Source organism: Perca flavescens, chromosome 4 (genome assembly GCF_004354835.1).
Source record: "Perca flavescens isolate YP-PL-M2 chromosome 4, PFLA_1.0, whole genome shotgun sequence".
In the NCBI taxonomy this organism is placed as follows: domain Eukaryota; kingdom Metazoa; phylum Chordata; class Actinopteri; order Perciformes; family Percidae; genus Perca; species Perca flavescens.
In genome coordinates, this window is record NC_041334.1 from 24,904,082 (window position 1) to 24,918,725 (window position 14,644).

Below are 14,644 nucleotides of genomic sequence, written 5' to 3' on the forward strand. Positions count from 1 at the left end.
GTGCAACACACGCGGGTGACGCAATACAGTTATACAGTAGCTTTGAAAATAGCGTTATGGGCACTGAATTTGATGAATTTACTGTTTATCACCTTGCCGTCCCTCTGCCTTTGACTCCCCGCTGCAGGAGACGTTGTATTCACTCGACACGCTGTACCGTCATTTACTTACCGTTTAAAACGTTTTCCAGGTTAGTGGCGATGCAAACCGCTCAAAACCAACAAGAAACAAACATAGTAATGTTCCCTCAGCATTTTGTTTTGTTGCTAAACTGTATGTAAAACAATCGGTGACGTTAAATCACCTGTTTCAGGTAACGGTATCCTAAGGTGACGTCTAAGTGCTGGATTTTTCCTTAAATCGGCGGTGGTTAGCTAGCAAATAAGCCCACTGACGGCAACGTTATTGTTCATATTTGGGCAAAATGTTTAGTAATGACAAAGTAAAGGTCTTAATGAGGGAAAATGTGATCTGAGATGCACATTGCAAAATCTTTCTGGAATTGTTCATCAGTTATATGTGATATATGTAAAGGGGAACAGACTAACAGTAGTAAAACTCATTTTAATCTAAGACTTTCTGTTAGAGAAAGAACAGGTATGTAATTGTAAGATATATGATGCTTTTGAGAAACAATTGCAAGTAAAGCAAACTGTACACACTGTATTCACTATACAGCGTACAGAGGCTACAGAGGTGAGTGTCACTGGATAGTCATTCTGGCAGGCTGGTCTTGTTTTCCTGGGCACAGGAATGATGGCGGCATGATGGTATGACAGACTGAGCCAGTGAGACGTTGAATATCAATGAACACCGGTGCAAGTTGGTAAGCACACAGTTTGAGGACCTGCCCACTGATACCGTCAAGTCCTGCTACTTTCTCGGTGTTAACATGCCCGAAAGCCGTCCTGACGTTATGCTCAGAAAGGAAGACAGGTGTGAGTGGTGCGCATCCATTAACCTCTGCTTCAGCTGTTTTCGCTTGTTGGCTGCCGATGGCCTCAAAGCGAGCACGAAATGCGTTAAGCTCACTTGCTGTAGACGCGTTGCCACTTGACAAGGAGTTGGGGGTGGGCTTGTAATCTGTCATAGTTCTTAAGGCGCTGACACACCAACCTGATTATCGGCCGTCGGACAGTCTGGCGAGGTCGGTGACTCGAGTCTGTTTGGTGTGTTCCGTGCCATTGTCAGTCAGAGGAGCCGTCGGCTTTAATTTGTGCCGATATGACTTGTTGAATCGGGCCAGTGGGCAGTCGGACTCAATGACCAATCTGATAGGTGGTGTGCAAGCCCTTGACTCAGTGCACTTATATTAAAACACTAACCGGGAATGACGAGTGGGATGAGCGTGACGAACGCCTCTCAAAATCTGACGAAAATCTTCAAACTGACCTTTGTCGATCAAAAAAACAGACAGATTCAGCAACTGTATGGCCTATTTCTCGCTCAATGTTTTCAGAAACACGTTTTGGCGAACTATTTTCGTAAAATACGAGATCGTATTCCGAACGAGCCGCCATTATGGTCGGCTTTGAAATTCGGGAGAAGCCAGACCCACGTGACGCGGTCGTCGTTTCCGGTTTTCATTTTTTGGGTGACAATACTGATTAGCGCCGCCGGCTGTTATGGAGACGTATTACGTCTCGCACACGCGCAGAACGTACGCTCAACTCAGCGTCGCTTCAATGTGTTCCAACTTCCGAGGCCTGACCTCTGGGAGCCGACTGATCAGTCCGACTGCCTTTTCTGCCGACAGTCGGCCGTTGGGTTGGTGTGTCAGAGCCTTTTGACCTTGCCGCATGCTTTTAGGGTTGCTCTCCTGGAATGGTAGTTTCACTTTCTTCCCGTAATCCCTTTCTGCCTCCTTAAAAGGCTCTTCTCACATTGTAGGCGGCTGCTTTATAATTATCCATAATGTTCCCAGACTGAAGTCATAAGTGGTAGGTGGCAGTGTGTGTACATGTGCATCATACTGTATATATCTGGACCAGAACCACTATTTTGATATAAACAAGCTTGATAAGACTTTAAAACCAAAGTGTTCACTCACTAACCTGTAAACTCCAGGTTGGCAGCATCCTCCAGAAGCTGCTCTTTCATGCTGCCGAGTGTTTCCACAATCATCTCCTTCATTTCTTCCTGTTTGCGATTAGCGATGGCCATTAGGGAGGTGAAGAGTTCACCCTCTTTGTCACGGGTGTACTCCAGCCTGCGGGGTGTTATCTGCAGGTCCCTCTGCATGTCAAAGGCCTGCAGGGATGGTAAGCAGAAAGGTTATGTCGTGATTTTTCATTGGGCATACTGGGTCAGTGCAGACTGAGATCAAGCTGTAATGCAAAGGTAGTAACAACTGTCAAGAGTAGCAAGCAGTACAACAATCACAGACATACAGATGAAGTGTGTCATCATCCTCTGACCTGGTTGATGAAAAGATCTAGACAGCGACAGTGAACCCCATTAAGCAGGTTGGCAGCTTCCACCTGCTGGTTTTGAAGCACCTGGCGAGTGAAAGGCACCAACAACCGGTGCAGCTTTTCGAAAGCTTCACACAGCACACTCTGGGGCTTGGCACCCGGGGCGGGTATCTGAGTAGGGGCACCACAGGAGCAGTTTCCTATCGGGCTACTCAGAAAGCCGAGGGAGAGCAGCTGCTTATGGAGGGCACTCTTCTCCCTCTCCTTTTCCTTCTCCACATGGCGGCCAGGTTCTGGGGAGGCTGCTGACATGGTGTCACGGATACGAATAAAACAGATGGGAAAGGAGAGCATCTCTTTGACCTTCCAGAGCTCAGCCACCTGGTCTGTGCTTAGGGAGTCCTGGTTGATGGCATAGAGTATGATGGGGATCATGCTGCGGACCGTGCAGTCTTCGAGGGCCTCTTCTATGGGCTGAACACTGTGACAAGGCACCACCATGACCTTTGCTTCCTGATGACAAACCACAAAAAGAAAAACCACAAAAATGTGACTTTCATTTCAAACAAAATGGCAATTATTAAGAAATATAGTTCTGTGAAAAAGGTCAGTTCACCCAAATAAACAAATACATATTTTTCACATTTACTCTAAGTGGAATCCAGCCTTGGAGACACCACTAGGAGGATACCACTGATTTAGTTGCCAGCTTTTTGCTGCAATATCTACGACGGAACCAAAAATGGAAATAGGCGACTTCCATGCTCCAAGTTTGCCATTTCACTTTAAAAGGTGATAATGTCTGGTGTGTTTAAAGCTTATTTCCATGGTCTTGAAGTATTGGTGTCCAAACAGTTAGTGCAGGTTTAAAAAACACAAGAACAACATGTTCAGGTCAGAAAAAAATAATAATCCATAGACCTCATTGTGGAGCAACATTAGAAAACATAACCAGGTTTACTTTTCTGTATGTCTAACATGTTTTATGTAATTTAGATGAACTGACCTTTTAACTTTTTGACACAAAATGCAGAAATATAACTAAAACTAAAACATAAAGTGTTCAAGGCAATTGGAGCAGTTTTCAAAACAATTTACGCCAGAAGTTGTTTAAACCACTTCAAGTGCAAAAGGAAAAAAAAGAAACTTTCACACACATCACATGCTCCTTCTATTTCTGAACACCTAATGGTACATAAATATTTGTGGTGGTCTTGGAAATGTCTGTGACAGGGCAGGAAAAGGACACAAGTAAATAGGTTTTTCTTAACCCTTGTTAAATAACAACTACGCGTAGAGAACTTGAGAGGGAGGCCAATAGCGGAGGGAAAGACAGCCAGAGAAAAGAGGCAAAATAACCAACAGCTACACAAAGGAGACAGTCAGTCCTGTCTCCAAGAAACAAGAGCGGAGCCCTTCTGAGCAGTTTTTTTGGAACAAAGATAGCCTGCAAACATTTGTTCACAACCAATCAAAATCAATACAATGTTTGAAATAATTTAATGCAGTCAGTTTTCAACAACAACCCTTGAAGAAAATGTCTGTGGGCTATTCTTGAAGTTACCATTTCGTTTTTGTTTTTCATATGTCCTTAAGAAGTGTCAGTGTGAGTTAGCATCAATGCTTACATCTGAGCCAGTTCTACAAAGCAACATAACATGGTCAAGACAAATGGCCATGTAAGAAATTATAATGTTCTTCTTTTTGCATATTTTAAGGGTGACTGCTAATGTGCTAATATCACAGGCCTTTGTTAGCAAGCAGACTTGCTTATGTGAATTCACGGAACAATGAACATAAAAGAATTTTAGAAACGTGGCGATAGCACCCTTTTGCCCTCTGGGTGTTTAAGTTACAGTAAGTGGGAAAGCATGGGTTAACTCTGGGATGAAGAGATAATAGAGGATAATTAGCAAGTTGGCCTCTAAAGCAGGTTGCTGTGATTATGGCAGGACTGTGTGAATACCACAGTGAGCAGAGAGATTCTGTGCCTGCGTTTACTCCAACTTAAAACATGTTAATCTCTTATTCATTCAGCAGAAACCTGAAGAGGAGAGGCACACAGCTTTAGTTTGGGACAAACCTACGTATGTTCACAACTATCAAAATAATATTGCAAATATTAATTTAAATTGTAGATTATTTAATTGAATTTGAGCATGGAAATGCAATAGGTCATTCTGTCTCTCATCTGTGATAAAGTTTGTATTATTAGCCTCTGAGGGTCCTCTCAAGAGTGACAAACTTTTTGACTCAAATAAGGTACGGCAGATCCCACGCCTGAGCCTCTCAGTCACATGTGAAAACAGGGGGGGTGAAATAAATGGTTTTACTTCCAGCACACTATTTTATTTCCATCTGTTACGCTTTTCTGTTTTTAAGATAAGACTGGTGGCTCTTGTATAGCCATATTTTACCAACACATTACTTATAAACAGATAATGGAGAGAGTCATGGAAACTCCATACCATGGGTTTTACCAAACAAAACAAGAAATAAAATCAGAAATGCAACTCATTAAAATATAACAGTCAAACAGAAAATCTAATAAAAAGGTTCTCACAAATTAAGTTATTACACAACACTAATGAGACACACTTATTTTGTCTCAAACACATTTTTAAGATGCAATCAATGTTTGTGTGCTTCAATATTAGTACAAATTGATTTTCTTAGCAGAAATGTTTGATGTGAATAGATCTTTTCTATTAGCACAGCTCAAACTAAACCCTAACTAAAATAATTACTTTTATTACTAATAAAAAACAACTACGTTTTTTGTAACGACATGAACAAACAGTCTCCCATAATTCAGTTGTAACCGTGGCAACTTCAGTACAGCAAAGGGTTTGGGATTTTTAACATAACCTAGTCATGTGAATTGCACCAGACCTGTTGCATTACGTAAGGGCTGGTGGGCTGTCCTGAGCAAGAGCTAGGCCTAGTTTCTGGGGCTTTATGATGCTTCCTAAGGGGCCTTGGTCTAAAGGATTAGAGACCAATTTCCACGTGTCACACATGATAAGGAACGACTACAATCCTTACACCATGCTAAATCAATTCACTCTCAAGATATTGAGATTTTCAGGTCACACTGACTGTTCAGATCTTTCCTTTTTCCATGTAACCTCACAGTAACCTGTGAATCTGTTTTTAAGAAGTGCTCAATTCCTTAACTGGAGAAGAGCAACTAGAAAAGAATGTATTTCTGAACAGTAGCACAAATCAGGTAAAGTAATATACTGAACAACACGGGAAATGATCCGCTCTGCTCAGCAATGTGTGAGCTAAACCATGTGTGAATACAAAGGCTAGTTCAAGCCAGAACAAGGATGGAAAAAAAATCAATCCATCTTTCTTTTTGAAAAAAGTCTACAGGAGGAAATGCCACCACACAAAAAAAACAGTTATGACTAGGCCATATGATCGAAATCAATGACATAGCTAAAGGACTGTTTTTCATATCAATGTCCACTACACCACAAGTTGAAAATCAAATTTTTTTTTCTTTTTCCCACATAAAACTGCAAAGATTATATAAACCTAGCAGTAATTTAAGTGCACTGTGAGTACAATGACTTTTCTCAATTAGTGTCCATTAAACTGTTCCAAAACTAATTTAAAAAAGCTGTCGTATGACGAAAGAATACTATATTAGAATTGCACGTTATATCTAGTCTGGCTATCACCAGACCAAGCTCAATCTTTTAAGATTGAACATTAGTCTGGGGAGTCTGCTCTGTATTTCATCCGGGTGACGTACTTTGCAGAGCAGCGACAGCGGCATCAATGGGTTGCTGCGCTTCAGTGGCCGTCACGTTGAATGTAAACAAAAAGTTTGCTTGCCGTTACTTCTCTATCGTCATCGTGTTAAACCCGCCAATAGCGCGCCAGGTGGATAAGCCAGTTTGTGATTGGTCCACGCAGATTTGTAACGGAAGCAGGATAGAAAAACTGGTTTTTACAGGTTTCCAGCCAGAGGTGCAGGGCGAAATCAAATCGCCAGCAGATCGGGCTGGGTTTACCCAGTCTACATTAGATCATCACAATATGAATTTTCTAAAGGATGACTTAATTATTCTGTCAGTTATTCTGTTCTTGTTTAGAGATGTTCACAGACATGTTCAAAGAAAATGGAGGACCACGCAGAGAGCTTTCTGCCAAAAACCACCTATTTTTATCCAAGCATACATGTCTGTGACAGTTCTGTCATCCAGGTCATAGTTATACAAGGGCAACTGGACTTACTGTATGTATCTGGAAACTGAGTTAAAGTGTCGGTTCATGAAAAGCAAACTAAGTAATGCAAGTAAGGACTACCATGTAAATGGTTTCTTATCAAACTCCTTATTTAGGCTATGAGTGGACACTGTACTGAGAGAGTAGATCCAGCAGGTTTCTGTGATTTAAAGCTACCTGTAGCAGTTGGTGATACAGCGTGATCTCCAGCTCTGCTAGCCTGTGAGCCGGGTCCTCACATTCCTCATGGATCTCCAGGTCTTCCCGAGGCACCGTGTCCCAGCGGCCACAGTTAGCTGCCAGCTGATGCACCAGCTCATACTGGCCAGGCAGCGCCAAGCTAAGCCGTGTCTGTCTCCCATGGGTGAAACACAGCTTCCTCCTCTTGCAGACAGTGCCCTGGACTCCTTCACAAGCCTCTCCTGCCTCAGGGCCCAGTGGCAGCAGCCTTTCCCCCAGAAGGCAGTTGAGTAGGTGGTAGCGGGCAGCACAGTCCTGGCCCAGTACCAGGATGTATGGGGAAGCGCCCACAGTGCTGCGCAGGAACTCTTCCTCATGACTGGGGAAAGAGATGCAGCTGAGCTGGGCTGGGGGAACAGAAAAAAACAAAAGGAGGAATAGGATTTTGAGAAGTGGACCTTATCAGTAGTAACCTAAAGCAACCCTGTCGACTCCTGGAATTAGTGAGCTTTTTAGGAACTCTTGTTCAATTTTGTAAGCAGAGCTACAGTACTCAATGACACATTATCCATTGTATGAGATCGTTATTTCCGGAAAATACAAAAAGATCCCTGTTCAAAGATAGAGATTTAAAATCTTTTAAATCTGATATTATTCCTTAGGCTACCATGTCCTGATTCAGCCCTAAAATGTAGAGCACACACAGAAGAACCAATTCAGAGGGTTGAGGGTATCAGACATAATCCTTAGCAATGCTGAGTCACAGTCTAAAACAGTTGTATAACAAAAGGGAGGATAGAGCAGCAATGGCCTACTTTATATTCATATACAAGTGTATTCCTGAATTTAACCTCTGGGGATCAATAAAGCATTATCTTATCCAACTTTCTAACATACATGTGGTTTTACTGTAACTCTAATCTAGCCTTCCCCTTCTAGTAGTCATCCCTTGCCCTAACATGATGCATTAAAACCTTTTGTTTCAGACAGACCTGTGCTGAGCACTTGACCGCATGACCCCTGCAGTGGAAAGACTAAACAGGCATACAGTGCAGACCTACGCTTAACCTCCACCAAAATATCAGATCAAGGACTATTGAATGATCCTTCTGTATCATGTAAAGCACATTTTTTATCGGATGAATAAGTGTAAACAAGACATTTGCAAGATGAATCTAGTTTAGCAGGTGAAGACGTGTTTAGCTATGCCCATGAAAGGCAGCATTATGGTCCCATTTTTTTCTGTTGATTATGACTAATCTTCAGCTTAACATTCATTCAACATTGAGGAAAATTATTTGACCCTCTCTGTGTAAAGGACACCAGCTCTGATCGAGTAAGCTACTCCTGCAGATGTGGCACATTACATTTGGTATGTGATCATTTTTAAGTTGGACAAATACAAAATATGTCCATGACCTAAAAGTAAACCTAACCAGTCTCACTCTCAAACACACACACACACACACAGGGCTGTCCCTACCATAATAACGCTTTATTAACCACCTAAGCTGAATGAATGTAAAATCAATTAAATTACATCAATACCAACTAAATTACTTTTCTCAGATCTAATGATTGTAGTTGGTCCCAGTGGACTTCTTTAGTAAGTGTTGTCTTTAAGCTTTTTGATTGTTATTTATTTATTATCGGCACTAGCTTTTCCAATGATTTAGACGCAGATTTGGAAATAATATTGGTCCAAAGCGATGGGAAATTGCACTTTTTTTTTTATTGAAAAACGTAACTGTTTCCTTGAGGGAGGACCCCAACGCCCCACCACCACCAAATATGTGCACCAAATTTTTCCACAAACCTAGGGAAAACACTGTAATGCAAAATAGAAGAATGGGCGTCTAATATCCCAGGCTCTCAGCAAGCTAGTGAGTGCCGAAATCTCAGCATATTTGGCGCACTTAGTCTATTCATGCTTTTCAGAGGGGGCTTAATCTCTTTAGTTTTCCCTAACACCTAATTAATGCATTTCAGTCTACTTGTTGGTGGAGAAATTACTTGGGAGCAGAAACTTGTTAGTTCTTTCTTTGTGATACAGGATACAGAAGTATAACATAGGATGCTTTAAACATGGTTAAATGCTGTGACATGTAGGGGCGCCACATGGATGTTCAGATGGTGCTGCTTCATGTGTTCCAACCTACCTGCCTCAAAAGAAGCTGATTCCGAGCTCATGGTCGATGCACAAGCATTGCTGTAATTTTGCCTAATTTCCCGGAAGAACGCATTAGTCTCTTTCAGGTTCTTCTTCAGTTGTATGGTGTGTTTGTTGTAGCTGTTAAATGTCCTTGTCAGTTCCCGAGCTAAAGGAGTTGTTTTCTGCTGCTGCTGTTGTTGTTGTTGTTGTTGTTGTTGTTGTTGTTGTGCCTTTCCCTCCATGGTCAACAGTTTGAGCGGCCGTGTTCTCCTTGTTGTGATTTACAAGGTTAAGCAGGTGTCAAACCCTCAAATTGGACGTGTTAGTTGAGCTTCTCCTTTTGTCGTTCCGTGCTAGTTAGTAGTCATGTTTGTCCACCCACTTGCTATGCTTTGTAAATATCGTTAATGGATGCACTTGTGGTCCGTTTTAACATATCAATAACATTAGTGTATTAGTGCTGGACAGACAACAGTCCCTGCAGTGTTTGTGTCAGTGAATAAAGGCTAGGCATTTGGATTGTTTTGTTATGATGTTGAAGCTGACTAACACTGCTAGCTAGCTTAACGTCGTGCCTCGCGTACAAGATAACTTTAAGGTTGTTGGTTCGAGGACTGATTCTAACGGTTAGCTAACGTTAACCGAGTAACCGCTATTTCGGCATCTTTCTAGTGAACACCGACTGAGCAGCGTCTTAAAAACAAAGGATACCAACACGAGTCACGACAATGATGTGTTGCCGATTAATGTGTTAGCTATATAATGCGTGTTTTGCGACCTAGCCGTGGTCCAGATAACGTTAGCGCTGCTAGCCAGAAGGCATATCATGCCCGTCCTCGTCTTGGCCTGGCACAACAGACATAGCCTTTAACTCCACGTAAGTAGTCCAGGGCACAGCTTCACAGCCATACAGCTCCGTGTTAAAAAGAGGGGGCCCAACTTTAAGAGTTGCCTCTTATTGACAACCTAAGCACGGCAAAAACGTTGGCGTTTTCTGGTTGAGGCTACGTGGGAAAAGATCTTCCTAAACTGGCTCTGTACCAGAGAAGCCAACGGACATCTTCCACCCTGTAGAGCGACGGCGACACAACCAAACGAACTGTTTCCTCTTTCGGTGATGATGAAGGTGAAGAGGAGAGTCAGTGGTGGTGCAGGGCGAGGTGTGTCACCGTCCGAAACAACTCGCATAGCTGAGCCCAAGAAATCAAATCAATGCAAAACAGAAAGTCGACACAACCAAACTTTGGGAGAGGAAAGGGCGGGATTCGGGATGACGCACTGCAGTCTGGGAAATGTAGGAGTTTTGGTATACGGCTAACTGTCTAGTTGAGAACTACATCCATGGTTTGTGGTTAATACTGTGTATGTGCTTTAAGAGCAATGTCACTGGTTGCAATCATGAATGTATTAAGGGTTGCAATGGCAAAATAAATGCCCAAACTATACAAGGAGCTAATATGGAAACCCAGTTCCGCCAGGAAAAGGCAACACATATGTTAGGATGACCATGGTAGGGGCAACATTAAGAGATAGCCTATATAACATTTATGAGACAGTAATATATTAATATAAATCAAAATGCTATAATAATAATTAAGTAAAAAATTTAACTTAGTATGTCATTTTTATATTTTCCGACAACTGTGGTTTATTGTTATATATAAAGAAATAGTTGCTTGCTTTCTAGTTTGTTTGATTCGTTCTTTGGAATAACCTGATAAGTTGCCTGTAGAAGATACAAACTATTGCTGCTCTGTCTGATTTTTGTTTGTATTTGTAAAATAAAATAAAAATAAAAAAACAGATATGCATTATATGAACGGAACGTAATATGTAGTGTGTGTAGAACGGTCTGGTTATGTTACAGTATAAATAATAAGCAGTTATGTAATATGTACAGTTTAAAAGAGACAATATATAGCCTACAGTTGAACATTGTCAGAATTAAATACAATCAAAATACAAAGTTAAATATAGAGGGAATGCATACAGCAGGCAATGAGCCAGCAGCATCAGATTTTTAGTATATTTCATTTAGTATATATCTGATTTAGAAAGTTAAAGAGGCACTCCACCGATTTTACAGATGAAGATCAGTTTACATGTCACAAAGAGAGTAGGCTACTCAGGTTGTGAAAACCCTAGTAATGTCTTCTGTAGCTCTGAAGGGTCGAACAAAAGACACTGTGTGGCCTAATAGGGATTAAAAGTGAGTATATGCCCCTTTAAGATTTGGACTTAGTATCCCTTAACTCTAATTTACTATCTCAGTAATTGGCCTCCATTACCGCTCGCAGTAAATCTTAGGGTACTGCTTACACTCTTTACACTGTTTAGTGGCTATATTAGCCCATATGCTCCCCTCCCTCCCTCCTTCCCCCAGCCTGGACTGAGGTCTAACTTAATACTTGAACAATGGCTGTAGCTTCAAACATCTAACTTTGACTGTTGATTGGTGTCTATCCTACTGTCTACTTTATTCCCTTATAATGCCCATATTTAATGCTGCCTTTCTTTTCAGTTATATATACGTGCGCATGTATATATAACTGCTGTGGCTAATTGTGGCCCCGTGCAGTGTAAGAACTCTAGTGCTCTGTTTTCCCACAGACTATACAGTCAGTTGTTAATTTTGCACATTTTATGTATACACATTGAATGTACAATTTTTTTTTATTAGATTTTTATTAGTATGTAGTAAACTTGGCAAAGAGCCACTTGCAATTTAAGGCTTAAACCAACTGGTTCAAACCAGTCAACCCACAGTATTATAATTGGTGACTGCATGCTGCTCTCTAGTGGTCAACATCTGTCATGACACTACTAATCCAACCTCTTGAGCTTTTCTATAATTTATTTCTCTCAGTTCACCTGCTTATTTAGGTCAAGTTAACCAAATGGTTGAATAACCAAACACATGTTCTAGCTCCAGGAAGTCAGCTAGGATTTAAAATGCATTTTCTCTGCAACCATTATGTAATAATCTAATCATTTTTTTTCCACAAACTTTATCAGTGGATTATAAAACATGTGGATAATACTGTGTTTTTTAACAGGGTGTTAGTCCTCTGTGTAAACTACATTAAAATTAGGCTATATAATAGTTTTTTCACATGATGATACCAATGATCTCTTCGAAGGACTGGGAGAGTCATTGCATGCAACTGTAACTGTGCTCTTAATCATTTAAAAGTAGATATTTAAGTTGGAAAAGGAAGCACTGGCTCATTAATCAGTGTTTGTTGGATTAAAAAAAGTGATTAAATAAATTTAAATTGGAATAAAATTAATTACAAAATGATAAACAAGTTAATATACTAGATTGCAGCAGTATTGTCTCTTATTCAGTTTACTGTTATAATTAGTACTAGTGCAATGTAAAAATACTCCGTTACAAGTAAAAGCATCGAAAATGTAATTTAAGTAAAAGTACCTAAGCAAAATGTACACTACTGGTCAAAAGTTTTAGAACACCCCAATTTTTCCAGGTTTTTATTGAAATTCATGTGGTTCAATGTCTTATTGTACTCTGAAATGAAAGAATAGAACAAATGAACAATTTAAGTTAAAAAATAAATCACGGAATCAATTTATAAACCAAAATGTATTCTAAACTCATCAAAGTAGCCCCCTTTGGCAGATATAACAGCTGGCATTCTTTCTACAATGGAAATCAAATACTCTTCAGAAAATTCTTCCCAACTCTGTTGCAGAAGTTCCCATGAATGTGTGGCACTTGTAGGTTGCTTTGTTTTCACTTTTCTGTCCAGTTCATCCCAAACCAGCTCAATGGGGTTTAAGTCTGGTGACTGTGCTGGCCACTCCATGTTTTTAAGCTTACCATCTTGTTATTTTTTCCTAAGGTAGTTCTGGCATAGCTTGGACTTATGTTTTGGGTCATTATCTTTCTGTAGGATGAACCCCTGACCAACTAGGCGTATACCAGAGGGTACTGCATGGCGCTGCAAAATGCTGTGGTAGCCGTTTTGGTTCAGGCTGCCTTTCACTCTGTACAAATCACCGACCCTGGATCCAGCAAAACAGCCCCAGACCATCACGCTTCCTCCTCCATGTCTGACAGTTGATGTCACACACTGAGGAACCATCCTTTCTCCTACTCAACGGCGTACAAAAATCCTGCCTGATGAACCAAAGATTTCAAATTTTGATTCATCAGTCCATAACACCTTCTTCCAGTATTCAGTTGTTCATTGGCAGTGTTTCTTGGCCCAGGCAAGCCTCTTTTTCTTATTCTAATGTCTTAGCAATGGCTTTCTTGCTGCAACTGGACCTATCAAACCTGCAGCTCGAAGTCTTCTCTTTACAGTTGAAACTGAGACTGCTTATTACGACCACTATTAAGCTGTGCTTGAAGCTGTTGTCCTGTGAGCCGCCTATCACGCAAGCTGTTGACTCTCAGAAACTTGTCTTCTGATTCTGTTGTGGCTTTGGGTCTGCCAATTTCTCTGTAGGAAAGACCAACATTCTTAAGTGTTATGATGGTCTGTCTTTCCTCCATTGTTAATTGCCTTTTCCTTGCCATTTTTATGGCAACACACTACTTTCTGCAGTACAATACTGTTCAAATAATGGTCACGAGGGTACGGTACCACAGTGTGTTTCAACAATACTTGTATACAAACAGAGGGGGTTGTAAGTAATCCAGACAAGTTGGAACACCTCTGGGAATTGGTAGCACCAACTTTCAAAGCTTGATCAACCTCCATTGCTGCAGAACAGCTTTACGTTGTTAACCCATTTCTTGTTCCCTGAAAAAGGCCTTTTTGTAAAATACTGAAATGTACATTATTTACATATATTATTATTTACAATATTTTAACCTCAGGCAGTTCACCACTTACCTTTGTACAATTTCAAGCTATTCATTGGACTTGAACTGCTAACATTTCAATAAAAAACAAAAAAAATTGGGGTGTTCTAAAACTTTTGACCAGTAGTGTAGTTAAAGTTAAAAAATAAAAGTAGGCCTACTCACAAAGCACATTAATTGCCCCTGTGGGTGTTATACTATTATATTACTAATGAATCAATGTGTAAACAGCATATTACTGTTGTAGTTGGTCAAGGTGAAGCAATTTTAATTATTTCATATTGGCCACTGTTGTTGGGTAGTTAAATGTTTATTAATGTATTATTTACTAACTTATTTTAATTCATAGCATCATATTTTATAAACTCATCATACGTTTTGTAAGTAAAATCTTAACCTGTACGGCATAGCAGCCTTACTAAAGCTGTCAAATTAATGTAGTGGATTAAAAGATACAATATCTCCTTCTGAATCGTAGTGGAGTACTAGAAGTAGAAAGTTTAATGAAATAGAAGTACAAGTACCTCAAATCTCGAAGTACAGAAGGCTACATGAGTGTACTATAAATTACCACTGGTTATATATATATATATATATATATATATATATATATATATATATATATATATATATATATATATATATATATATATATATATATACACACACACACACACACACACTTTTATATAATAAAAAACACACACACTGCAAGGCTGTAGGCTATATAATATTTTGCCCCACTTGATTTAATTTCTTACCGGCACCGCCTGGTGTAACTAATCAAACGTCCCCCTGTGTACCTGAAACGCCCCTCGACTATTTGAC

General features: G+C 40.3%; 1 protein-coding gene across 1 annotated transcript in view; it reads right to left on the reverse strand.

Moving 5' to 3' along the window:
- dstyk (dual serine/threonine and tyrosine protein kinase) overlaps positions 1–10,313 on the reverse strand; it is a 22,874-nt gene extending 12,561 nt beyond the window's left edge. Inside the window, exons 1-4 of the mRNA XM_028575264.1 lie at positions 8,993–10,313; positions 6,831–7,240; positions 2,418–2,927; positions 2,055–2,250 (exon numbers count right to left, since the gene is read on the reverse strand). Coding sequence (XP_028431065.1) covers positions 2,055–2,250; positions 2,418–2,927; positions 6,831–7,240; positions 8,993–9,227 — 1,351 coding nt within the window. The 5' untranslated portion in view covers positions 9,228–10,313. The remainder of the gene's footprint in view (positions 1–2,054; positions 2,251–2,417; positions 2,928–6,830; positions 7,241–8,992) is intronic.
- Positions 10,314–14,644: the final 4,331 nt, after the last annotated feature.